The sequence below is a fragment of the Botrytis byssoidea genome, assembly GCF_014898295.1.
Source record: "Botrytis byssoidea strain MUCL 94 chromosome Unknown BBYS_027, whole genome shotgun sequence".
Taxonomy (NCBI): domain Eukaryota; kingdom Fungi; phylum Ascomycota; class Leotiomycetes; order Helotiales; family Sclerotiniaceae; genus Botrytis; species Botrytis byssoidea.
Genome location: NW_024065868.1, coordinates 342653 through 367841, shown reverse-complemented (window position 1 = coordinate 367841; position 25189 = coordinate 342653). Strand labels below are relative to the sequence as shown.

At 43.0% G+C, this 25189-nt stretch overlaps 8 protein-coding genes across 8 annotated transcripts; 4 read left to right on the top strand and 4 right to left on the bottom strand.

Annotated features, from left to right (window-relative positions):
• Positions 1-696: 696 nt before the first annotated feature.
• Positions 697-2129, bottom strand: EAE97_010399 (uncharacterized protein). Its single transcript, XM_038880914.1, has 3 exons — positions 1473-2129; positions 1229-1408; positions 697-1176 (listed from the first exon to the last, which is right to left on the bottom strand). The coding sequence occupies exons 1-2, from the start codon at positions 1588-1590 to the stop codon at positions 1275-1277; spliced, it is 252 nt and encodes an 83-aa protein (XP_038728308.1). The 5' UTR covers positions 1591-2129; the 3' UTR covers positions 697-1176; positions 1229-1274.
• Positions 2130-4042: 1913 nt separating this feature from the next.
• Positions 4043-5484, top strand: EAE97_010398 (uncharacterized protein; the record flags this gene model as incomplete). Its single annotated transcript, XM_038880913.1, has 3 exons — positions 4043-4100; positions 4166-4173; positions 4435-5484. The coding sequence occupies 3 exons, from the start codon at positions 4043-4045 to the stop codon at positions 5482-5484; spliced, it is 1116 nt and encodes a 371-aa protein (XP_038728307.1).
• Positions 5485-5666: 182 nt separating this feature from the next.
• Positions 5667-6329, bottom strand: EAE97_010397 (uncharacterized protein; the record flags this gene model as incomplete). The annotated part of the gene is made up of 1 exon (XM_038880912.1): positions 5667-6329. One exon carries the CDS (start codon positions 6327-6329, stop codon positions 5667-5669), a length of 663 nt encoding a protein of 220 aa, XP_038728306.1.
• Positions 6330-6717: 388 nt separating this feature from the next.
• On the top strand, positions 6718-7197 carry EAE97_010396 (uncharacterized protein; the record flags this gene model as incomplete). Its single annotated transcript, XM_038880911.1, has 5 exons — positions 6718-6720; positions 6784-6869; positions 6917-6982; positions 7039-7087; positions 7141-7197. The coding sequence occupies 5 exons, from the start codon at positions 6718-6720 to the stop codon at positions 7195-7197; spliced, it is 261 nt and encodes an 86-aa protein (XP_038728305.1).
• Positions 7198-8076: 879 nt separating this feature from the next.
• On the top strand, positions 8077-14886 carry EAE97_010395 (uncharacterized protein; the record flags this gene model as incomplete). The annotated part of the gene is made up of 2 exons (XM_038880910.1): positions 8077-14528; positions 14619-14886. The coding sequence occupies 2 exons, from the start codon at positions 8077-8079 to the stop codon at positions 14884-14886; spliced, it is 6720 nt and encodes a 2239-aa protein (XP_038728304.1).
• A 2342-nt stretch (positions 14887-17228) lies between these two features.
• Positions 17229-18423, bottom strand: EAE97_010394 (uncharacterized protein; the record flags this gene model as incomplete). The annotated part of the gene is made up of 3 exons (XM_038880909.1): positions 17229-17898; positions 17973-18205; positions 18358-18423. 3 exons carry the CDS (start codon positions 18421-18423, stop codon positions 17229-17231), a joined length of 969 nt encoding a protein of 322 aa, XP_038728303.1.
• Positions 18424-19368: 945 nt separating this feature from the next.
• Positions 19369-20514, bottom strand: EAE97_010393 (uncharacterized protein; the record flags this gene model as incomplete). The annotated part of the gene is given in 4 exon segments (XM_038880908.1): positions 19369-19774; positions 19848-19969; positions 19985-20396; positions 20411-20514. 4 exon segments carry the CDS (start codon positions 20512-20514, stop codon positions 19369-19371), a joined length of 1044 nt encoding a protein of 347 aa, XP_038728302.1.
• A 448-nt stretch (positions 20515-20962) lies between these two features.
• On the top strand, positions 20963-24733 carry EAE97_010392 (uncharacterized protein; the record flags this gene model as incomplete). The annotated part of the gene is made up of 1 exon (XM_038880907.1): positions 20963-24733. One exon carries the CDS (start codon positions 20963-20965, stop codon positions 24731-24733), a length of 3771 nt encoding a protein of 1256 aa, XP_038728301.1.
• Between the last annotated feature and the right edge of the window lie 456 nt (positions 24734-25189).

Below are 25189 nucleotides of genomic sequence, written 5' to 3'. Positions count from 1 at the left end.
ATCCATCAATTATGTACTGATTCCTCAAGAAAAATATACAAAGACATAACCTGCGACGTCACTCAAAAATTCTTCATTCTTTCGAATCCCACAAACACCAATCCAAGTAATTTCAACCTCACATACAGCATATACAGCAAATCCCAAAACCCCAAAACCCTATCACTCTCCCTCTCCCTAAACTTGATCTTTAACTCATCTACCTAGCAATCATAATCTCTGGAATGAAGTTTCTCCATGCAATCTTTCATAGCGCGCCCACTTAGTCTTTACCCAGTCATTTTCACATAACCTCTACAAGCGTGTGTCTTCGGTTAATTCAAGGGGAACAGTTTTTGAATTAGTGATTACTTGTTCGTTCGATGGATCTTACTATACTATAGTATCAATGCATGAAGTGCTGCTAGGAGATAGATTATTTGAGAATGGACCGGTTCGATGTATAATCCATATGGGAAATGAAAAGTATGTGGTAGTGATTTATCGTTGATTGATACTTGTCATATATCATATGGAAAAATCCTCACGGAGAAGATAAGTGTGGCTATTCGAGAGATTTATACTTGCTTGAAATTATGAGAATAGAAAATGGTGGAGAGGATCGGAGAAGAATAGTTGAAGTCCGTATCATGTTACTGATTCTTGTTCGAGGAGGTTTTTTATCCACGTAAAAATGATTTTGTTTTCAGAAATCTGGTATAAGTATTAAGCACATTGTTTGGAGATACTTGAGTAAAGAAAATTTCGAGAAGTAAAGTAATAAAGTTCAAGACCAATTAGCTACGTCCACTCCATGCCAGTTTGCCATTATTCCTAGCGATTCGTTCGTATTGCACCGGTATCACCAACTCGTTTCCCTGTTCAAACTCCAAATCCATTATCCAAGCCATAACATCATGTAAAGACTGAGATAAGCAATTCCGTTCCAGCAGAGTTGATTCATTAGTAGAGAAATTGAAGAATAATAAAACTCGTAACTTCTGTTAAAACATGCCGCATTACAAACAATCTTAGTCAACCCTCCTGCATGGTTCCATCGTGAGCAATTTAGAAATGTAGAACAAAGTTGACCCAAACACAGCGTACTGTTACTCGAGTACACGAAGAGAGAGCGGGGAAAAGGGGTAAGGAGATGGCTCGGTTGGTTCGGCGATGCACATTCTTAATAGAGCCAGACTAGTCTTCACGTCAGCCTTCGCCCAAATCCTTGCTTTCCCAAGTTACATACCTCGCTCTTCCTCTTTTTCCATACCACTACTCCCCCAATCCCGTTATCACAAACTCAATCTTCCCATTCCTTCTCCCAATTCGCTTTCACACTCGCAACAAGCCTGGTTCAACGGCAATATCTCCCACACAAGTTCTTCTAATCCTCTGGGGCACGTCAAATAGTTTGATACATCGTATCCTGAGCATGGTGTATGTATTAGCAAGCTGTTAATATTAGTCGTGACTCAACTCCCACAACTAACCTGGACAAAAATCGATTTCCTTCAGGATAACATGTCTAGGTGGGTGTGTGAGTTGCAAGGGGACGAATTGGGATTGGCAATAGAGAGAAGGGAAAGGCTGGATATGGCGGATGCACATTTTAAAAAGATGATGTGAGGAATAGAAGGGTAAAGAAGGAAGTATATAAGAATGGAAGATGGCATTTAAAGCGAGGAAGTTGAATTTGGGACCTGAGAAAAGAGCGGAATATCCCAACGAATATGCTTTAAGATGACGCGAATGAAGGAAATTAGACCTCGTCGGCGTGCAGAATCTGACGATATGGCATCTGAATGCCTAACGTTCTATTTTATTGTTGCCAGAAATGAGCTCTGCTCAAGGCTGTTGCAATAGATTGAGTTGTAGGTGAAATTGACAATTGACGAAAGAAGAAGGAAATGCAATTGCGCGCCGTCATTTATATATTCATCTTCTCTTTGTGTCAAATGAATATCTCAAATCATTGTCAACTACTACAGTTCGTAACTCACACCCCATGATCCAAAGTTCAATATCGGATACATTTATCATCGAGGAATGTGGAACGGGGTCTATGGGGTAGGAGTGGCTGGCGAGAAGCGAGAGAAGCTGATACCAGTTGACCGATGATTCAACGGGATGTCGCGTTAGCAACGAGATGCATCTTTTGATCAGTTCTTGCGTGGCTTCGTGTGGAGATCTATTGTTTCGGCTGAAAATATGATATTCTGTTTCAGAATAGAAGTTTCAGAGAAAGTGAGAACCTTTCAAAAAATGAGATGCAGCTTTCAATCACTTGTCATATGAGTTCATTCTGGCGCATATGTCCTGCCTATCGCGAACTCCTTTCCTGCAGGCGCTAAATCCAGGTTGCACCCTTTATTATAAGGGACTACTAAGATCTTCCTATCTCTTCGTTTCTCCACTGAACATGTCATCGGCCACCATTGAGATGAGACCCCCGAAGGTAAAATGTCAACTCTGCTTCCAAATCGTGATTCAGCTTTTGGTAACTGAATTTGTTGGTGCTGGACCGGAGTATATTTAAATATAAACAACGTTTGGTAATATTGAAAGACTAAATGCGCCACGTGTCGGTTGCCAGACCCTCACATCCACTATTTTGGTCATTCCGTTATCTCCACTTCGACAACGGTATCGAGACTGGGGAACCTGATGCCACTAGACCCTCACTTCCACCAGCCTAGTTGTTTCACATCCGCACCATCGAAGGCCAGGAGCATGTTATGGAAACATGTTCAACTAATAAGAATGGGCCTTCACTCCCGGTGTTGTGGTTGTTTCATAAGCTGGCGTCCGCCCTATCCATAGCAATGAATAGTGTTTGGACGATTGGATAATTCAAAGCAATTGTACGGCGTAGTAATCTCAGGTAGAAGGAATGTGGTCCGATTTGAGAGGTTTCTCTGTGGATCAAATGGCGTAAACTAATATTTGAGTGAGGTGAAGATTGGTTTCTTTAAGAGCAAGCAGTAGCTGATCTCCTTGCTTCAGCAGAATCAAAAAATAACAAGTATCTACCCTTGTATCATATGAGACATCATCACTCAAATGTCCGCAATCAATTTGAGCGCCCAATTTCTTTATTCGCGAGGGTTTAAGATTTCGGCAAAATGACCCATAAGCCATCGCTGAGAGCAAGCTTGTAACAAGCGTCACGAGACCTGCCATATTGATTATTGATTATTGGAAACTCTATAAGGTGTGAATAACTTGCACTTTAATGCGAGCAATAGTAACGGCTACCAAGTCGTAAAGGTACGCCAAAGAAGCGGACATCTCCGATCTCTCTTGAAATATTATTCCAACAACTGGAACATCTGGAGCATCGTGGCACAGAACAAGTACATAACCGACATCTTTGTGTAACCACTCACAAAGGGGGAAGCTTTCGACACTCCACTTAGAGCGAGGATATCCTGGTAGGACCACAGATACTTAACTCTACGGTATATGGAAGCAACTTGCCGCAAGTTATACAGCGTGTAAGCAACCAACATGAACAGAGCTCCGTCGTGATTGGTGTTTGTACTCCAAATTTACATTGGATTCGTGGTGAGGCTCAATATTGGATGTGTTGTGATACCTATCATTGAACTCAGTATTGGATAGACAGAGAACCTGCATTGAAAGATAGAAGCGGCCCCCAGATCCGAAAGTTTATGGATGCTGTTGCGTTGTTGCACCAAAAGAACATGGAAGTCAGTGATCCTCGAACCAGATTCTTCCAATCGTAACAATACGGGGAAGTCTGCACGCAATAAGAAAGCAGAACTTGCAGTTTCGACTTCACTGATGTGTGGCAGTACATTTACTACAAAAAGATGACTTGCATCGACGTTGGTGATCATCATCAATTATTTTGAACGAACCTTTTACGGCAAGATGTCCGTTTCGCTTGGCGGGAAGACGGGTAACCTAAAGTCAAACTTTAGTTCAGCCCACTTTTAACTTATCAAAGGACAGCTTCTTCCTCTCAACGCCATAAACTCCCCTTGATAAAATAACATCTTTGAATATTCACGATATTGTACATACGGATAGTGCAAATATGGGAAGTATGGGATCCGAACAACAAAAAGTCAACGTCTGGTTAGATTGTGATCCAGGTGAGTTTGTTATCCCAAGATGAAACCCCCTCGATATCGGAACCACCCACTTACACTTTTTGCAGGCCACGATGTAAGTCTTATATCCACCTTCTTACATCACATCTTCGTGTCTGTCACTGCGACGCATGTTGGATGCATAGAATGAGAGAACATGGGATGTTTTAGAGTTCAATAAACTTCCTGTGCATTGCAGTTATGCAAAAACTAGAGTTGTTGAAATGGATTTATGTAGTCACATGATCCATTCTCCAGAAATAAGAAGTTAAGAATCGTTGATTCGAGACAAGGATTATTCTGAAAAACAGAATAAATTAGCTAATTAAATCAATAGGATGCATTTGCGATCCTTCTCTCAGCCTATCACCCCTCTCTGAATCTTTTAGGAATCTCCACCGTTCACGGGAACTCCTCTATCAACCACACAACGTACAATGCCACCTCTCTCCTCACAGCCATATCGGCAACTCACATCCCCGTTTACCGGGGCTCAGGAGCCGGATTAGTACGCCCGGGTGTTCACGCCCCAGCTATTCATGGAGAATCTGGTTTGGAAGGAACAGATCTTTTACCAACACCAGCTAAAGGGCCAGTTGATGAACCTGCTATTGATGCTATGGCCAAGGCGTTATTTGCTACCCCGGCAGGCTCGGCATGGGTTGTTGCTACGGGTGCACTAACAAATATTGCCTTGTGCTTTCAGAAGTATGAGGGATTGGCTGAGCATGTCAAGGGCGTCAGTATTATGGGTGGTTCTGTCGGGAACGGATTCACAAACGCGGTATTGGGGCAAGTCGACCACAAAGAACGGATTGGAAATTGGAGCGTCTGGGCCGAATTCAACATCTTGGTTGATCCTGAAGCCGCAGCATTTATTTTCGATCACCCAGTTCTGAAAACGAAAGCGGTCCTGATACCATTGGATATCACTCATCAAGTTTTAGCCACGAAGGAAGTGCAGGATATGTTGAAGAATGGAAAGGAAGGAAAGGAAAATACTACGTTGAGGACAATGTTGGTGGAGTTACTCACTTTTTTCGCCGCTACTTATGATAGAGTTTTTGGAATCAGTGAGGGACCACCATTGCATGATCCTTTGGCGGTGGCCGTTATCATGGATGGAATGTCGGGTGCGGAAATCCCGTTTTATGACTTTAAAGATGGAAGGAAGAGGGAGAGATTCGAGGTAAAGGTTGTTACTGAAGGAAGTCATGATGATGCCCAAAAAGGATCGGAGACCGGTAGAACGATTGTTAAATTACTTCCCGAAAGAGAGGAGGGAGTGAAGATTCCAAGAGGCCTGGATATCAAGAGGTTTTGGGATGTAGTAGAAGATTGTCTAGCTAGAGCTGATGCCGCGAATAAGGCAAACGGGATCGAATAGATAAATAGAAATTTAGAGATATTTAATTCCAGGTTGTTATGCTATGATCTTGAGATCTGTCTACCCATAATTTATAACTCCAAGACACGCTTCTTACGCCTTCAAATGCCACCGTTCTTTAATCCAGACTTAACGCCGTTCGCATAGTAATGTGTTTCGATGTTGTAACAAGAAAATCAAAATCACTCCTTCACATCCTCTGTTGGCAAGGCATCTTCCGTAGTTGCGGTATCCTTCGCATCATTTTTAGCTTTTGGCTCCCCATCGGCATCAAACCCAAGCTGATCCAATTCCCTGATCAACTCATTGATCTTGATAACCTTGGCAAATTGCTCTGGTAGCAGTTTTGCACCGTCTTGTTGACTTTTTTCCTTCAATTCCTTGGCCTGCTTTAGTTTCTTCTTCAAGTTCCTAGCTTTCTTTTCCCTCTCCGCTTCCAGATCAACCTCTTCTTTCTTTTCCTCTTCCCCTTCCACATTTTGCTTCCCTTCCCTCCAGTTATCCGCTTGACTTCCCTTCAGATCCCCATTTCCGTCCTTTGCATTTTCAGCAGCCTTCTTCCTCGCCTCTCTCCTCTTTGCATTTTTGTTGCTAGCTGCTGACCCCGCTGTAGGTGATTCGTCTTTTAAACTCTCGGCACCAGGTGGACCTCTACTAGCACGATTCTTGAAGTTTTCTGCTGTGCGGTTTTTGTATACTTCGACATCCTCGGGGGGCTTGTACCCTGGACGGATTTTTATTTCTTTGCGTTTTGTACCGTCGGCGCGCGTGGAGGAGGGAATGTGACGATCGCCCGTTTGAGTTTCGACAATGCCGGCTTTGGAGGGGGTGGGGACAGATGGCATTTTTTGAGTTTGAGGGACGAGGCCCTTAGGTTGGGGAGAAAATCTCTATGATGAGGATAGAGATGAATATATAGATATGGATTTTGAAAAATGTTGAGTCTAAAAATTGGTGAGGCACGTTGGTTACTGTTAGAGATAAACTTTGAACTTTATCAAACTTTACTAGAATCGCTATGAGGCTGTCGTGCCAAAACTGTTACCCAATCATAAGCCGGTCCCGCCCAAAGCTCTCAACCAATCAAAAGCTCTTTGATATGACCATCGGAATTTCACGTTGTTTTATCCCGGCTCAGCCAAAATTCGTCCGATTGCCCTACAACTTCAATTTACGGAATCACTGCATTCGATAAGCTGTCTATAATCTGCGACCAAAACTGATTAATTCGCCATGGTATGTTGACTAGAAGGGGCATTCTCGAAGCGTCTGGAGTTGTGCTAATGGGTGAAATTGCAGTCTTCCGCAAGCCGTCCTCTTTACAAGTTAGTTACTCTTTCGATGCGATGCTATGCGATGCGCCCACCACCACGACATTTGTTATGGTGAGGGTGATCTGGAGATCGAAGGGCTAATGAAGATTGGAATATAGCTTCCTCTTCCGAAAGAACTATGTGTTCCTCGGTGCAGTGTTTGGTGCTGCTTTTGGATTCGAGATGTATGTTTACATGCATTCGGAATACCTGGAAAGGGACTTGAACTGATGTACGTTAGGGCATATGATTCAATCACAGACCGAGTTTGGGACTCTATAAACAAGGGAGTAAGTTGTATTGCTAGAGAAGAAGTTAGGAAATGTGCTGATCACCGAGAAAGCGTCAATGGAAGGATATCAGAGCGAGATATGTTGAGGCTGCGGACGACGACGAATAGAGGGGTTTCGGTATAGATGGATGTGAGAGGAAAGAATCACGCCTTGATGGGGATACTCGGTTGTTAGAAAAAAGAATCGGGGCGTCAGTATTGGGCAGGAAGCCTTCATTGAAAGTGTACAAAAGACAATCGACAACATAGAATCATACGGGCATAAAAGCAAGATCACAGACTGGTACAACGATGACATTGCTTTCTGGTACTCTTCTCCATTAAGCTCGTGACAAGAATGAGACACCTTTCTCGAGTGTAAGATCTCCAAGTATTAAATTTGCGACTTTCATATTCAAGAGTGCTGTGGGAAATGATTTCGTTCTTCTTACCCATCTGGACAATCATGCATCACCAAAGTCAAGTTGAAACATTGAAGACTCTTGTATGGCATCTGCATCTGAACGGCGAACGACTTCATGAATCTACGTTCAAATACAACAACACCATACCTTGATATAGCCATATGATCGATCTAATTGTAGGATTTTAAGCCCAGACGTCAGATGCTAAGTTGTGCGGGTTGGTCTTTGTGGAAGCTCATGAAATGAAACACTTCCCCGCCGCAATTCATCCATCCTCCACAAATAAATCAAAACCTTTACAACGTCACCTATCTAAGTACCCATATACTTACAGTTTATATTGTGTATTATAAATCAGACTATACCCACCTTGACATATAATTCTCTCATCACACTTGAAGTCTCTGGAGCTGAAGGATTATATCTATACCAACACGCACTCACCTCGCCTCCTTTGCGGAAACTGCGATACCGATAACGATTCTTTATCAATGAACAAGCACACCACCACCATCATATAGTCAACGCACACCAATTTGAGCAGGAGACAGGAACTTCTTCGTCTTGTTAGTTCCATAGAGGTATGGCGGAAGAATCTATGCCATCGAGGCAGCTCTGCGACTTTCTGAAAACATTGCCCCGCGTCCACCAGAACCGCTACACAGAGGCAGCGGAGCGCGATTTACTACAAAGTCTCTTCTGGTCATTGGCCGGCGGACAAAAAGAACACTTGAACCTTTTCTTTCCAGAAAACTCGAGGCCATTAGCTAGTGAAGTATGGAAGTTGAGGAAAGCGCAAGGAGGAACCGATGGCGACGAATTTACAGAGGCGGCTCGAGGGAAAGTCTGTGGACATATATTCAAGACAGGAGAAGCTACATACCGATGCAAAACTTGCAGTTCCGATGACACATGCGTACTCTGCAGTCGATGTTATGATTCCTCTGATCATACGGGCCATATGGTATACGTGAGTGTATCCTTGGGCAACAGCGGATGTTGCGACTGTGGAGATCCAGAAGCATGGCGTCTACCAGTACATTGCTCAATACATACAGCACATGGACCTGGTGTAGAAGGCGAAGACAAAGGCAAAGCAGCAAGTCTGCCGGATGAATTGGTGGAAAGCATTCGAATGACCATTGGACGGGCTTTTGATTATATTTGCGATGTTATATCATGTTCGCCAGAACAGCTGCGATTACCCAAATCAAAGGAGTCGATACAACAGGATGAGAGGAGGTCGCGATTGACTTCGTCTTACTATAATGGAGATATCGTTGAGGATCCATGTGAATATGCACTTCTTCTTTGGAACGACGAGAAGCACACTGTCAATGAGGTTCGAGACCAGGTAGCAAGAGCTTGCAAGGTAACCAATGCGGAGGGTATGCAGCGAGCGCATGAAACTGATGATATTGGTCGAAGTGTCATCAAATATGATCACGACATTGACAAGCTTTTGAGAGTCTCAAGGGTTGTGGAACAGATCAAGGTCACAGTTACTATCCGTTCTGCTCGGGATACCTTCAGGGAGCAGATGTGTGGAACTATCATTGAATGGCTCAGTGACATTTCTGGTTGCAGTGTCGGTCCAGACCACAACATATTACGTCAGGTGGTTTGTGAAGAAATGCTCAAGGAGTGGAATCGTGGAAGTGAAGCTAGTAATGCAGACATAGGATTGAAGGGTATTGATGATCACGAAAGAGAGGAGATGTTGTGGTCAGATGCTGAAAATCGTGTGCTGAGACATATTATAACAACAGATCGTCGAACTCAGGCTATGGCAGTAATGGCCGCCGTCGCTGCCACTGATTCAGACTCCGACGATACTGACAACGGAGATGATGATGACCTCAATGAAGCTAACATTGTTCGTATGCTTGAAAATGCAGATGAAGACGCCTCCAGTGATGAAGAAGTAGAACTTGTTCGTTTTGATCCGGCAGAGCCAACGGAGATAAGAATTATACAGCCGACCAGACAACCAGTTCCGGCACCTCAGCAGGAAACCCAAACTGGAACAGAGACCGATAACGATGGAGATGTCGATATGATCGGTGGAGACGATGAGGCGTTAGAGGTACAAGAAGCTACCTTGGCTGGATATCCACCTCCACCTCCACCTCCTCCGCCTGCGCCTGCGCCTCAAAGAGTCATCAGAGATCGTGATCTGACACCGTCAGATTCCGATACTGCGGAAATGCAACCTCTCATATCAGACAACCTTTATGCAAAAGCCAAGATGGAGATTCCCAAGACTCCAGCGAATCCAGTAAAGAAGGAAATCGCAAAACCAGCTAGATACTGGCTTGAAAGTCCTCCTGGCTACACGGACAGGGAATCTGTACCTCTACACGAGGATTTGTGGCACAAATTACGATTAGACTGGCTAATTTTGTTCGACTTGAGGATGTGGAAGAAAGTTCGAGTTGATCTTCGTGAACTATACATCTCGACAGTAGTATCGATTCCAGAGTTCAAACGTGTGCTGGGTTTACGCTTTTCAGGCCTTTACACGACTCTCGCGCAACTTTATTTGATTGCCGACAGGGAACCAGATCACTCAATTATCAACATTTCTCTACAAATGTTGACAACGCCATCTATTACTGCTGAGATCGTGGAAAGGGGGAACTTCCTGACCAATTTAATGGCGATTCTATACACCTTCCTTACCACGCGACAGGTTGGACATCCTTATGAGATCTTTCCAAATGCTACTTTGGCTTTTGACTCAGGCTCTGTAACAAATCGAAGAATGTACCACTTTTTCATGGATTTGAAATATTTATTCGGTTCGGAGCACGTACAAGAAAAGCTACGCACGGAAGAAAGATATATGCTGCAGTTTTTGGACTTGGTCAAACTCCATCAAGGTATTTGTCCAAATGTCAGGGCTGTTGGTGAACATGTAGAATATGAAACGGATGCTTGGATTAGTGCATCTTTGATCACACGGGAGATCAATCGGCTGTGTAGACAATTCTCCGAGTCTTTCAAGTGGGTTCCTGGCGAATCGACAGAACCTGTCTGCAGGGCAATTCGAACTGCAGCAAAGGCAGTTATTCTCAGCTCTTTGGGCACTGAGAGAAAGCGATTTACTCAGGCTGAGATCAAGGACGAAATCAAATTCAAGAAAGTGGGTGATTACGAATTCGATACAACCGAACAATCGAACAGCGTCGTTCAACATTCAGTCGTCAAATTTGTGGTAGAGTCTCAACCTATTAGTTTTCATCATGCTCTCCACTATACTCTATCTTGGCTCATTGAGTGTGGAAAGAGTATGCCTCGGGAAGAGCTTATCCAACTATTAAGTTTTACTACACAAGAACTTCTTCAAAAGCCTAAGCCCATGGGACAACGAACTATGCCAAGTCAAGAATACTCCCCAGAAGATCATTTAATGGCAGCGTTTGATTATCCTCTGCGAGTATGTGCGTGGTTGGCGCAAATGAAAGCTAACATGTGGGTTCGAAACGGTATGAGTCTTCGTCACCAACAAGGTACATATCGCGGAGTTACTCTACGTGATGTATCCCACCACAGGGATATCTTCCTTCTTCAAACCGCCATGGTTGTATGTTCACCAGCTCGTATGCTCGTTTCAATCATTGATCGATTTGGTCTTGAGCAATGGATGAAAGGGTTGTATGAAGCGAAGTCAGATGGAGTTGATGATGGTCAGATCCTTGATATTGCGGAAGATTTGATCCATCTTCTCATTGTTTTGATTAGCGACAGGACGTCCTTGGTTTCGAATGATGATGACCCTGGTTCTCATGTAATGGCTATGCGTCGAGACATCGCCCATGTACTTTGCTTCAAACCACTATCATTCACAGAGATTTGTGGCAAGCTACCCGATAAGTTTCAAGACCAGGAAGAATGTCAAGATATCCTTGATGAGATGACAAATTTCAAATCGCCCGAAGGACTTAATGATGTCGGAACCTTTGAGCTTAAGGAACAGTATTTGGAGGATATCGATCCTTACATCGCTCACTATAGCAAAAACCAACGAGAGGAATCTGAAAATACTTACAAAGCTTGGGTAGCTAAGAAGACAGGCAGACCACTTAGCGAAATTGTCTTTGAGCCTAAACTACGCTCCATTGAGTCTGGTGCGTTCTCAGATCTCGCGGCTTTCACTCGAACAGGCATTTTTGCTCAAATCATCTACTATTCTCTTCTTCATCCTTTAATGGCGGACAAGCTCACGCCTACTGTACCTGTAACACGTGTGGAGGCCTTTTTGCACGTAGTCCTGCATCTGGTTCTTATTGCCGTATCTGAGGATAGGACAGACGAGGATGAGATGTCAGAAGAGTCTCTTGAGTCGTTCGTCTACATTGCGCTCACCAGCAATGCACGAAGCAATTTCTTACCTAGCTCTCCAGCCTCAAAAACAATTGTTGCTATTCTGGAAATGTTGTCACGAAAAGAGGAATTTAAAAGTTGTCACCCGAAGATTACTCTGGTGTTGAAGAGAATGAAACAGAAGCGACCTAGAAATTTTGAGACTGCATTTTCGCGATTAGGTGTTCCGGTCGACAGGATTTCTACGGCTTCTCCCGCAAACAACAATGCACTTGAAGATAAGGAGAAGAAGAAGCAAGCTGCATTAGAACGTCAAAAGACGGTGATGGCACAGTTTCAACAACAGCAAAAGAACTTCCTCGACAATCAAGGTGATTTTGATTGGGGCGAAGATGATATCAGTGATTCAGATATGGAATTTGAAGGCGAGAGTTCGAAGAACTATTATCAATACCCCTCGGGAACATGTATTCTTTGTCAAGAAGAAACTAAAGATGGTCGTCTTTACGGAACCTTTGCATTGATGACTACCAGTTCGGTCTTGCGACAAACTGATATGTCCGATGCAGACTTTGTTCGAGAAGCTGCTAATGTACCTTCAAATTTGGATAAGTCTGCAGAAGATATTCGGCCATTTGGTGTCTCGGGCGAGAATAAGGAACAAGTCCACAAAGTTACTTCTAGTGGGGTAGATATTGTCACCGAACGTTCATTCATCGGAAAAGGATTTCCTTCGAATTTTACAAGACCTGGTCCGGTGTCCGTCGGATGTGGACACATCATGCATTACAAGTGTTTTGAAGTCTACTATGAGGCTTCGAACAGACGACATCAACATCAAATTGCTCGACATCATCCTGAGAAGCTTGAGTTGAATGAATTTGTTTGTCCGCTATGCAAAGCCTTAGGAAATTCATTCTTGCCGATAATTTGGTCTCCAAAGGAAGAGATACAAGATCAAGCCCTCAAACCAACAGTCACTTTTGAGGATTTTATCGAAAAGTTTGCTGGTGCCTCTCAGCAACCTAGGACGGAGAAGATCAACCAAATCGGTAGCGCTCATAATTATGATAACAAATCCGACTTTCCAGCTAGCAGAAGAACGCAACAATTTTTCAAGAAGCACAATGATGATACCATGGCGAGCCCTTTGGTAGCCAAGATGCCAGAACTATTAATGGATGCCTGGGATCCCCCATCACCAAGTCATTGGTCGCCATTCACATCAACCAACATACGGGCTGCCCTTCCAGCAGATATCGCAAGTGCTATTTGGTCTGAAAATTCATTTCCTCTTCCAAACGATAGATCATCGAACGCACACTCTTCTGTACGAGAATTGACCGACATATATCGAAGGCTAAGAGACACAATGACCAAAAACAAATTGGAGAGTAGCCACAAGGAAAGCCTCGCACAACATGAAGAGAGAGACTTTTGTTCCAGCGACGTACTAGCCAAGGCTCTGGGATTTTCTATATCTGCTGTTGAGATTCAGCAGCGTGGTGTTGCAACGCCACCGGGGCAGACATTCCTCGAAAGTATTCCCCAACAAGCTCTTGTTCACCTTAGAATATTGTCTGAGACTGCTCTCTCCTACGTTACGGTGGGGGGGCTCAAGCTTGCAGGAGACAATCGAGTCGCCAGAGAATATAGTAAAGATTACGAATTGCAATATTCACAATTGTTCGGGAAGAACGCATATTCCACACCTAGCGACCTTCCAGCACGTTCCGAATCCTTGCTCTCTCAAGATACATTTGTCTTCCTGGCCAAAGCTTCCTTGTGTCTCGCGCCTGTTGAAAATATCGATATCATTCATCTTGTCCGTCTTTGCTATATTGCAGAAATGACCAAGGTGGTTCTCCAATTACAAAGACACATCGAGAAGTCTAAATGGTTCGATATGGTTCAAAAATATCAACAGGAAGGAGTCGACAACTTTGGAGATTTTTGTTTCCATGTTTTAGTATTTGACGAAATCGCTCTAAATACCCATGAGTCTGGAAGTTTTGGTATTTTTGAAACACTAAGAGATTGTCGCGCATTCGTGGAAAAATATGCACTTGTATATCTGAGAAAGGTCATGATTCTTTTGAATGTTCGTTATGGCATCATCTTCCAAAATTACGCCTTGTCCAATTCGGAGATAAACGAGCTCGATCGCCTTACTGAAGCACTCCTTTTGCCAACTTTAATTGAGATTTTCTCCAGCTTTGCCGAGGAAGAAGGAACCGTTCCATCTTTAGTTACTCGCTGGATTCGTCATGCGAACTCCTTGAATGATGAGCTAGTCTTAGCTGCTACTGAGATTACAAGGAATACAATGGAAAATGACATAAACATCATGGATGTAGCCGCTCCTCATCTACCAGAAGTGTTCAAGGATTTCTACACACAGGCCTTTGAACGCAACATAGAGGCTGTAGAGAAGAGAGCTCGTGTCCACGGTATCAATAACTCATTGTGTCCTAGTCATCCCACAATCTTCGAACTCATCGGTCTGCCTAAAAATTACGACACGCTGATGGAGGAAACAATGAAGAGGCGCTGTCCTAATAGTAAGCGAGATATTCAAGATCCCATGCTGTGTCTTTTCTGTGGAGAAATCTTCTGCGGACAAAGTATTTGCTGTTCAAGGGATGGGCCGGAGAAACCTGGTGGAGGACCAAGAGATAAAATTGGTGGTGGACAACAGCATATGCTCAAGTATATTTTTCCCTTTCTCCTTGCAATTTCCTTGCCTTCCTCTTCCTCTCATTTACTTTCATTGTAATCGTAACTAACGTTTCACTCCAGATGTCAAAAGAATACAGCTCTCTTCCTAAACATCCGTAAATGTTGCATCTTCTACCTCTACCGCACCAGCGGTTCATGGATGGTAGCTCCATATATCGATAAATATGGAGAAGTTGATCCAGGTTTAAGACATAGCCGTCAATTGTTCTTGAGTCAAAAGAGATACGACGCATTACTTAGGACGGTCTGGCTAGGTCATGGAGTCCCGAGTGTGATTAGTAGAAAGCTGGAAATGGACATCAATAATGGAGGGTGGGAAACTATTTAGGACAAGGCTATGTTTTGTAGAGGGGGTATTGGGGAAGAGAGAAAGATGGCGGAGGACATGGGTAAATGTCATACATCTCACTCACGGGCGTTATTCGGACATAATTTCTGGAGGGGATGGGTGCATACGGAGTGCTTCGCTTATATCTGTTTTTCCTCTCTCCTTTTTTTATATATACTAAACTATATCAGTATAGTTTGGAACGAAATGGAATGGAATGGAGTGAAAGGATTAGTGAATGGAAGAGCGATGGTGGAGTATATGAATAAATGTATGTTCCTAGATAAATGAATGGTTTGATTTAATCATTTGATTTGATTTGTTGGTTGTGTGATCGATTATTGATGTTGTGTGGTCTGTTTGGATGAAAATTGATAAAGGAGGGGGGAAGTGAGGGATGGTCTGAGGTGAAGTGGAGTAGAATGAGATAGTGACTATGTTGGAGGTGAGTAGTGGTAAGACGGCTGAGGGAGAATGGGGGAATGATTGAGAGAGATGGAGTATGTTTTAGATTCGGATTGGGATTGGGGTTAACGGGGACAGATGCACCGGTGTCCTTCCATGCGGAGATGATGTGTATGTGGTTTCCTAAAGGTTGAGTAGGAATTCGGCGTACTCTTTTTCTTTTGACCTTTTATCCTTCCTTTCATTGAGCATGGAAGAGGCAATTGAGGATTATATATAGGAAATCTTGTATATACACAGGGGGGTTGTGAGTGGATGTGAGTGGGCTTTAGGGGGCATTCTTTCTGTTCTTTTCCGGAGTAGGTAGAAGAAATGGAGATTATGTGTGGAGGGGTGTGCGATGTAAATTTTATGGAGATGGAGATGGGAATGAGGATGGGAATGGGACTTGGATTTCATGATGGCTGAAGATATTTTCGGGCGATTTAGAGGAGTGTGTGCATACTGAAAATTTTCAATGCGGGAGTTGGAGATGGCAAGTTGTTTCGTTTTGTGAAATTCTATTTCCTGGTACTTTTGTCTCTATTCTGATTCTAATTTCTAAGTACAGATGTGCGTCACTCTCCGTAGATTTGGAGGGAACTTTTATCGTACAGAGAAAATTGAAGGAATAGATGTGGAGGTGCGAGTGCAGATGAAGAGTAAACGTTTAAGTGAAGAGTAGGCGCCGAGTGTCGTACATGTTTGTGTATGTGTATACGAGTTGAGTTGTGATGAGTCGTGAATAGAGTTAGGTGAGAAGATGCGGATTTGCCGGTGCGGAATTTTGGAGCGGGAGAGGGCAGTTTTTGAGACGAGGTCTGTTGATGGGGGATTTGTTAGTAGAGTTCGTAGGGAGGGATACCAGGGATTGTACTTACTGCTACTTTCTTGCCTTCGGCGTCTTGTCCTTCTAAGCAATACACTCCGCAATTTATAGATTCTTCTTCTCGACCTGGCTTTCAATCACACAATTCTTCATGTTTGCAAGCTCTTTTGTATCTGCAAGCTGCTTCATCTCCTCGGTATCTCTGAGCAGTGTAGGCAATAGTATTTCCCGTATTTCGTATACAGGTTAGTTTAGTGGTGTGTATCGAGTTTTTTCGAAATATATATATATGTGATATAGAATTCAATATTACTAAAAGTATTTAATATTATTTAGTTATTTAATATTATTAGTAATATATTGAGATACTAAAATCTAATATAAAATATATATTCTTATTCAAATTAGATTAGAAATAAAAGATTCCTATTTAATTTGAAATAAGAAATGAAATTTTATTATCTAATTTGAATAGGAATGTATACTTTATATTGGATTCCAATATTTCAATATATTACTAGTATTCTCTAGATATATAAATATATACGAGAATAATATAGCTTCCTTTCTATACATACTAGCTGTAATATCAATATAGTAATACGCGTCACAGTTTTACTGTAGTATATTATTGCCTACATTATCTCTGAGTCGGATTCGAGTCATCTCTCGCTTCAGCTTCAGAGCTGCTTCTGAAGCTGCAACTCTTTGCTCACGCTCCAAAACTGCTAATTCGCGGGCCATCAACTCTGAGTTGAGCTCTGTTTGCTTTTGTTTGAGATGACTTAGATCCGTGTAGATAGGACCTTTGGGACTTAAAAATGTAGAATTATTTTGCCTAGCATCATCATCTTTTTTTTTTAAACCAAAGCTTCTCTCGCGTTTAATTTCTCATTAATCTCGTTTTCGCGAGATACAAGACAGATTTCAAATCCCTTGACCACATGTTCATGTATCTTGATCTCATCCATACGACGGGTGACTCTTGCACACTCCACTTCCAGTGCCTTCTTGTCAATCACAGCAAGTTGTTCACGCTCATTGAGTCTCTCTTCGCGTTCTTTCAGTGCTACATTGCGAATTTCAATAGATTCTTCGAGTGACTCGGCATCGAGAATTCGACACTTAAGCTCTGCAGTGATTTTTGCTCGTGTAATTTTCTCGAGTACGCATTAGCAGCTTCTCCCTGTTCAACCCTAGATTCTCGCTGATCCGGGTCAAATTCTCTATCATTGAGGTCAAATTTGATATTTTGTGCTTCTGAGAAGAGTTTGCTGTATTGGGTCCAGCTAGCGAGTAATTCGCGTTCACGAATCTCCATGTCATTCTCCCTTGTCATAACTGTTGAGAGACGTGTATTGAATTCTTGCTCATGGAAATCGATGTCGGACTCTCGAGCTTGTAGTTCTGCAACACGTGCGGTGATATCCTGTTCCATTTTATCAAGGTGGGCTTCCCGAGATTGGATAGCTCCCTCTCTGCTTTCGATGACTCTAGCAGATTTCCATTTCATAGTAGTCGAACCTGCTGCGGCTTCAACACTCTGGCGCTTTTTGGCTTCTAGAGCAGGTATCTGAAGGGGCAGGTTGTCGAAATCCATTAACCAATCTGAAGACAGCTCGCAGTTATCAACTGGGGTGTTTTCATCACCACTTTCACCGTCGAAGGTATTGGTCAACGAACAGGACGAGGAAGCGGACAACAAAGAATCAGAAAATTTGTCAATTTCTACTTGGTTGCTGCTTCTAGTTAGTTGAGCTCTCTCGAGATATCACGGCATCAAAGATCTTGATAAAGAATTTGGTGAACTAACTTTTTGGGTGTTGATAATTCCTGATTGCAAATTGCCACATTCGAGGTCAACTGATATCGCAGGTAGCGATTACTGGAGTTATGTAGGCCATCATCTAACAGAGTGATGGTCCGGTCATTGACAAACTCCCCGCCAGGTTTAGTAATGAGCGCGATACGATCTTGCACAAGAGCATATCCATCAAATACCTTCCAGAGATGATCATAGATAAGCTGTTCCTTTTTCTTCTCGAGCTTGAGATTGAACAGTTGTACAAAAGTTATGTCTTTCGATTTGTAGCCAAAGTTTGACACTAATGACAGTACAGGCGATTGTAGAGCCAGGCGTTGCAAATTTGTAGAAGACTTTCCTGTTTTTCATAGCGGCTTTTGATCAGATCAAGTACTTTAGTGACAGCTACTTGACGATCCTCAGGCCGACCATCATGGATTACAAGCTTGCGCTCTACCATGATTTCTGCTTTGGAGGTTTTGGGCCCGTCGACAAGTTCCAAGTAATGAGCAAGTAAAAACAAAAAAAATTCGTGCCCAAACGTGAAGTCTCTGAGGATGCTAGTGCGATGATGGGAACAACGGAAGCGATGGCACGTGAGTAGACATCCATCAAGGTGAAATTATTCATGGGTCTTTTCCTCTGCATATGCCGTTTCTATTTCTGGCCTTTGTTAATCTGTCATTCTTCTAAAGTGAGTATTGTGATTGTATAGATTTGTAATGGATACGGGAAAGATCATGGACGGATGTTTTAACTGGTACTTTATCGGTGTTGGGTCATGGGAAAGATATTGTTTGGGTATGATGGGGATACTGCTGGAACATCCTATTTCGCCGTTCCCAGCTAGGTATTGAAATATCCTATCACAACATTCCTCCTATGCAAAGCAGAAAAGCTTTCACCAAGTTGTCATGATAGTTTTATTATCACTGAAAGGATTTGTGAACTTGTATTATTAGGAATAAAGTGCAGATCAAAAATAATAATGATCATCAGAATCCCCTGCTTGTTCTTCTTCCTCACCCTCATTCTCGTAGCTAGAACGTGAGTATTAATGGTCAGCTATGTATCTTCCAAATATTCAATTGTAGAAGGCAGTCTGAGCTTCTGAAGACTTACCTGGAATGTGGATAACAATTGTACAGGTAGGTGTCATAACGTCCGTAGTCATTTCGAAGTTCCCGCGCCATGGCTAACTCTCTCACCTCCGAAATCTCTCTATCTGTCTCCGCTGCTTGAAGATTCGAAGCTATTCTTCTAAGCGAGCTGAAAACTCAGTCTCACGTTTATTGAGAAGTTCGTCTGGTCCACTTGAGTTGCAGTTGAATGACTCCAATTCCTGTGCACTATCACGCGCGAGACTTTCTTGCTCCTGAACTTGGGTCTCAAGCTTTTCAGCCGATTATTCTCGCTTCTCCGTGGTCGGTTGAAAGCGATCAAGAGCAATTTCTCGAGTGCTAATATCTAACCCGTAGCTTTCGAGAGCTTTGTCGCAGTCTGCTAACTTAGCCTTTGAAACTTCGAAATTCTCAATGCCTTCATTGGCAGTCTCTAGAGAAGTAATTTGGGTCAAGGAGTCCTTCTTACCGGTCAGTGGTGAAGGATGAGCAGCGTAAAATGTAGTTTTAGCCAAGCTAATCAGTTTTTCTTCGAGTCCTCTAAATGCATCCCACAACATAGCTTCAAGGTGCACCATAGCTATCTTCTCCGAGCCCTGAAGGTCTGGCAATACAAGATCTTTTCCCTTAAGACTTCTTTTCTGCTCTGCAATTTCGCGTACTGTTGATTGTGAAGCTGAGTCAAAAACACTGTGTTGATATAGTAAGCATACTTCATTTAAAAGGTATGAAAAGGGAAGAATCTAAATCGATCTACACTCACACAGTATCTTGCTCAATATCCAAGTCTTTTGCCTGAATGACTTCGGCAGCCATGTAATCTTCATCAGATCGCAGTGGAACGGACATAGTTGCCTCGAATTTTGTGAGACCCCTGCCATCGATCTAGAAACATGAGACTAAATTCTTGGAAAATCCATCATGAGTTGTGAACATGACAAGACAGTTAAGGGCTACAGTAATGTCACACTTGATTCTCTCAACAGACAGTTCTTCCTTATCACTTCCCAATAATGATATGCGCCGACGATTCATTGGGGCTCCTTCGTTGACCTCAATAAATCTGAGCTCTTCGGGCTTTTCGAAAATAAAGGAATCGTCTACCTGAAGAGAGCCAGAGGTGCATTTCCATAGATGAGAGATCATTATCTTGCCTTTAGAGTCGATCTGTGCGTAATTCAAGGAATGAAATGTCACTGCCGCACCACTTGGACCGTATCGGAAGACTAGTGAAGGAGCAGGTGTTGTGAGTAGAAGAGACTTGAAATTTTCATGTATGAAAGTAATATCCTTGATTGATTTCTGGGTGGCCCTTTGGTGAAGTACGATTTGACAAAAATCTGTTGCATCACAGCATCGCCGTTTTCTAGACTTGTATTCAATTGAAGCGGAGTGGGATTCTCAGAGCATGTCTTGGATACTTGATCCATTGCTGATGATTCAACAAAAAGGTCGCAAGTATGAAGAAGTTTTGTGGTGGGAGGGAGTAGGAGAAACCCAGGACAGTCTGAATATAGAAGCTTCAGATAATCGATTTTAGAATCAACCGAAAGTGAATAATGGAGACTGTTCAAGTTCAAACTTGATTTGACCTGGCAGAAGACTTGGAATTCACTGGTATAAACTTATCTCTACCCAGGATACTGTATTCATAGGTACCTACCAAGTGTTGGCATGGTAGCGCATTCGCGGAAGCCGTAGTCCCGTGATCTCAAATGTTTGACCATACTAGCTAAGAATTTGGTCATATAAACTCATCAAAATCGCCTTCAATCCTACATCCTCTTTGTATCCGCAACAATTCTCCTCTTGCAACTCCAGAACAATTTCAAAGACGAATTATCACACAAAGATACACCGAAATAAAGCATAACAATCATGGCAAGCCAGCCACCTCCTCTCAAGGGGATGAGGGAAAGTTTCAAGGAAAACCCTTTCAAAGACTCCATGTCTTCACAAGTAAGTACCGAGATGCTTCGACAATATAACCCTCCAGTAATTTCTCATCCTACCTTGAGTCGCCAATGCAATACGATGAGCCTCGACAACAACAATCTTCATGGCAGATACTCTCAAAACATTTCTTCGATGCCATCACGATTTTCTACCCACATTTCCAAGAAGCAATGCGATGCTGCCATTCAATCCTGCAGTGCTGATTCCCCTACTTCCAACATGATGGAACTCAGCCAACAATGTCTTGAAGATATTGAGCGTCCTCATACCATTTCTCAATCTTCCAAGAACACCGTCAGAAAGATGATCGACCTCCCACAACCTCTCATCGATTTCAACAAAGTTCGCACACCCACTTCATTCTCAGGCTCCCAGGATGAGATGATTCGAGAGTCATACAAGGCCTCGTTGATATTCGCTCCAAGAGAAATACCACAAGGCTCTAACAACTTCGAGAAAGCTTACATTTCCCATCTTCCAAGCAATATGCACCTTGATAGTAAGGCTCACATGAATCAAAAAGCTTCCAATGAAACATCCTACTCTATCAACTTTGATCATCAGCAAAACATTCTTCGGGACAATCAGAAATACTATCCCGTCAATTCAAATGGTGGTTATTACGGTTCCGTTGAATTGAACCAGGAACTTCTCAATGTCAATGCTGCAGGTAAAGTCACACAACAGCCGATGAAGCATTGCTGCTCTGATTTTGCATCCAAAAGTTTGAAAGACTTTCATAAAAAACAAGCTGCCTTCACTGGTGAGGATTTCAGCTCCGATTTGCTTTCTGTTGAGCATATGCAGATCAACGCACAATCCACAGTCGCGGTCAACCCTGATGTTGGAAAACAATCGGTCGCTGGAAAAGTTTCGGTCGAAAAGCTCACTCCGTTAGAAATGGCCATTAGAAATCCCTTGCCTTGTTGGAATCATCCAGTTTCTGCGAATGGAAAACTATATCAACGCATCAAGTCACCTACTATATTTAAGTACTTCAACTATTTCGGATTCTCGGATGAAAACTTGCTTGTCCAAATGACCAAGAGTCTTGAACAAATATCTACTCCAATCCCATTCCCTAAATTGGCTGGGGCTCCAAAGTGGTTGCATGATCATTGTGTTCTCAATGGGCAGGTCTGCCAGCCATTAACCCATGCACCAGTTACAAATCTCCTTCCACTGGTATCATGGAATTTACCGCACAAGGCTCGGCTGCCCGTGGTTCCAATCAATAGTTACAAGTTTCCTGGAAGTGATCGTCAGTCAACCGCGTCCATTCCACAGGAAATGGAAATGAGATCGGCATCCTTTGTCAAAGAGCAAATTTCTTCAAGCTCCTCAGCCCTTGGATCTGAATCACACCAATATCCTCGCGCCTCTTTAATAGCATCGGCACCCTTAAGCCCCGAAGGTCAAGGTATGATGAATGAAGCTTGGCAAAAGGCACAGATATTAAAGTTCTCGCTTAAAGGAAGAGACAAGTCAGAAGGGAACGATTTCGATGATTCCGGAGTCCATACTATGAACACCCCTATCATCGCTGATCATTCTACCCATGCAAGTGTGGCACGAAGAGAAATGACTGGCATTTTTGACCGTTCTACGGAATGTACAAAGGAACGTGATAGGGCAGGAATCTTACCTACACAAGATAGCATGGTCAATGCTGCTTGTGATGATTTTTCGGTTGTAGTCATCTTCCAAGAGAAGCTCAAAGCTCTTAAGAGTATCGACCAGAAGTATCAAGAGCAAAGAGCTCCACTTATCCAGAACAAAAATATCGATCTCAACGGTGGCGATGCGATGTCTCTAGAAGCTTCAAGGCTTTCCGAGAGAAAGTGGTATTTGGAACGCAAAGCTTATCTTGAGACCCTCCGCGAGACACGACATAACTTTCAGCAGAAGAAGCCCAAGGAAATCCTCAAAGATAGGGAACTCGATTCAAGACGCAACGATGCGACATGCTTGGATCGCAGAGAGTTCACGGACTACGGTTACTTGAATTACTCAGAATTGAATGAAATTAGAGAAGCAAAACATGAATTTCAAGCTTCGATCGACTATGTCTATTACACTCATCATGGCGCAAAAATGGCTAAAGATGCTGCTTGTATGAAATTGGAAAGAGCAGTTGCTGATAGAAAAGCTCTTTGGATGGAAAACATTCACAGACTTGATGATCCGAGATTCGAAAAAGAGAGTTCCGACGCAGATAAGAAACTTCTTGAGTGCCAGATTGAAAGCAACAAGAGAGTTGGTATCTTTGATGCAATCGAACACGCTTGTCAACAGAAATACGAAGATATAGAAGCTTTCCAGAAGGTAATCGGATTTCTAATTCGTGCTAGCGGCGATAATTTTACTCGAAAGACTGAACCGGCAAAGAACGATTCGGTTTGTACTACGTTTACAGGAGACCACCACTCGGCTCGTGTTATTATTGCACGTCTAGAAGCCCACTATACAGGAATGGGTGCCAAATCCAAGCTTCAGCCACTTCGTACGATAGATGACGCCTGGACTGATGGTCACTATGGTTTTCTCGAAAAACCAATGTATGATAAGAAACAGCGAAATAACTCAACTTCGTCCAATGACTATATCACTGCAGAAGAACATGCTGAAGGCCTTAGAGACGATTACGGTCAATCAGCATTCCAAGCTTTTACTGCCCGTCGAGGTAGAGTTCCTACACATCATGATTCGAGAACGTTAAAGACCAACACTTCCTCAAGGTCACCAAAAGCCACAAGCCAGTACCCCAATCCAGGTTCTCGAAACTATTACTCGGTCAAGAGCACAGATCACGCTGAATATACGACTATGTTCAAAGGATGGAAGCCTAGACCAAGCCATCTCGATATTATGAATGCTATGACTCTGGGTCGAGCGGCAAGAGAACGTCAGTTAGCTCATAAACAACCAGGAAAGATGAGTTTTACCACCTTTCAGTATCTTAGAAAATGGGGATATTTGAGTTCGGATACTTCTTTGAATACAGCTGATTCTGCGGCTCTGACAAGCCCCGCGCTTAATCTTTTAGATGTCAAGGAACAAAGTCAATGTGCTGTGGAGCTTGCAGATAAGGAAGTAACTGTGTTCAACAATGCCAACGACACACTTACTAAGACAAGCAAAGCTACGGACATTCCTGCCACTGTCATGAATGAGCAGACTGTCTTGCCTAATGATCTGGTTACCGATACCATCGACGTCACCAAGAAGCTCGCTGATATCGATGTTGCTACTACCGATAAACTCGTTACCATCGCTGATAAAGCCGATGTCGAAGCTGCCAAGAGTGATGATATCACTACACTCCAGCAAGCAGTCAGTGACGAGATTTTTCCAATCGGAGAATCCACCGCCAACGCCGAGATGACCATTATCGAAGATCCCGCTCTCAATGACCTTCTCATCTCTGACACTGAAAAATCTGAGATCCTCAGCAAAGATATGATGCAAAAGTCGCTCGTTTTAGATTTCCCCTCAGCTCCTCCTCCTACTCCAGTACGCATCTCTAGCCCTAGGCAAGAAGTCGATCTTGAATATGATAGCGATTTTCAATCTGATGCATCTTGGGCCACGGCTGGTGATGATGATCATGATGGCGTTGCAGAGGCTGGTGGACTCGAGGAACTTGAGAGTGTTGAGGAAATCGAGGAAGTTGAGGAATGGGAGATGCTTTAATTAGTGTTTCTGGGATGATGTTGCGTGTTATATGGATGGACAGGGGTGGATGGGGAGGTGAATTGATTTGATGGGGGAGAAAATGGGCCTTGCGCAGATTTCGCAAGGGAGTCATGGGCATGGATAAATTGATAAATACATGAACGGATGGGCAGATGAGTGGTTGAACGCATGAATACTACCGAAAACCCACAGCGATCAATCACGAGAAAGACCATACTGATGATGACACTTCACCAGGCAGCAGTCCGTCACAGCACAGCAAGATGATCTTCTCCTCCTCTAATTTCTTTCCCTATTTTCTAACGGCCGAAAATCTATGATTTCTATGGAGCTCCTTACACTGTAAGGTCAAGACCAATCAATAGGATAACAAAAACAAAAGTCACTGGCAGACCATGTCTTTGGAAAGAGAGACATCTAGGTACCTAGGTAGTCAGAGACATATTTAATAGC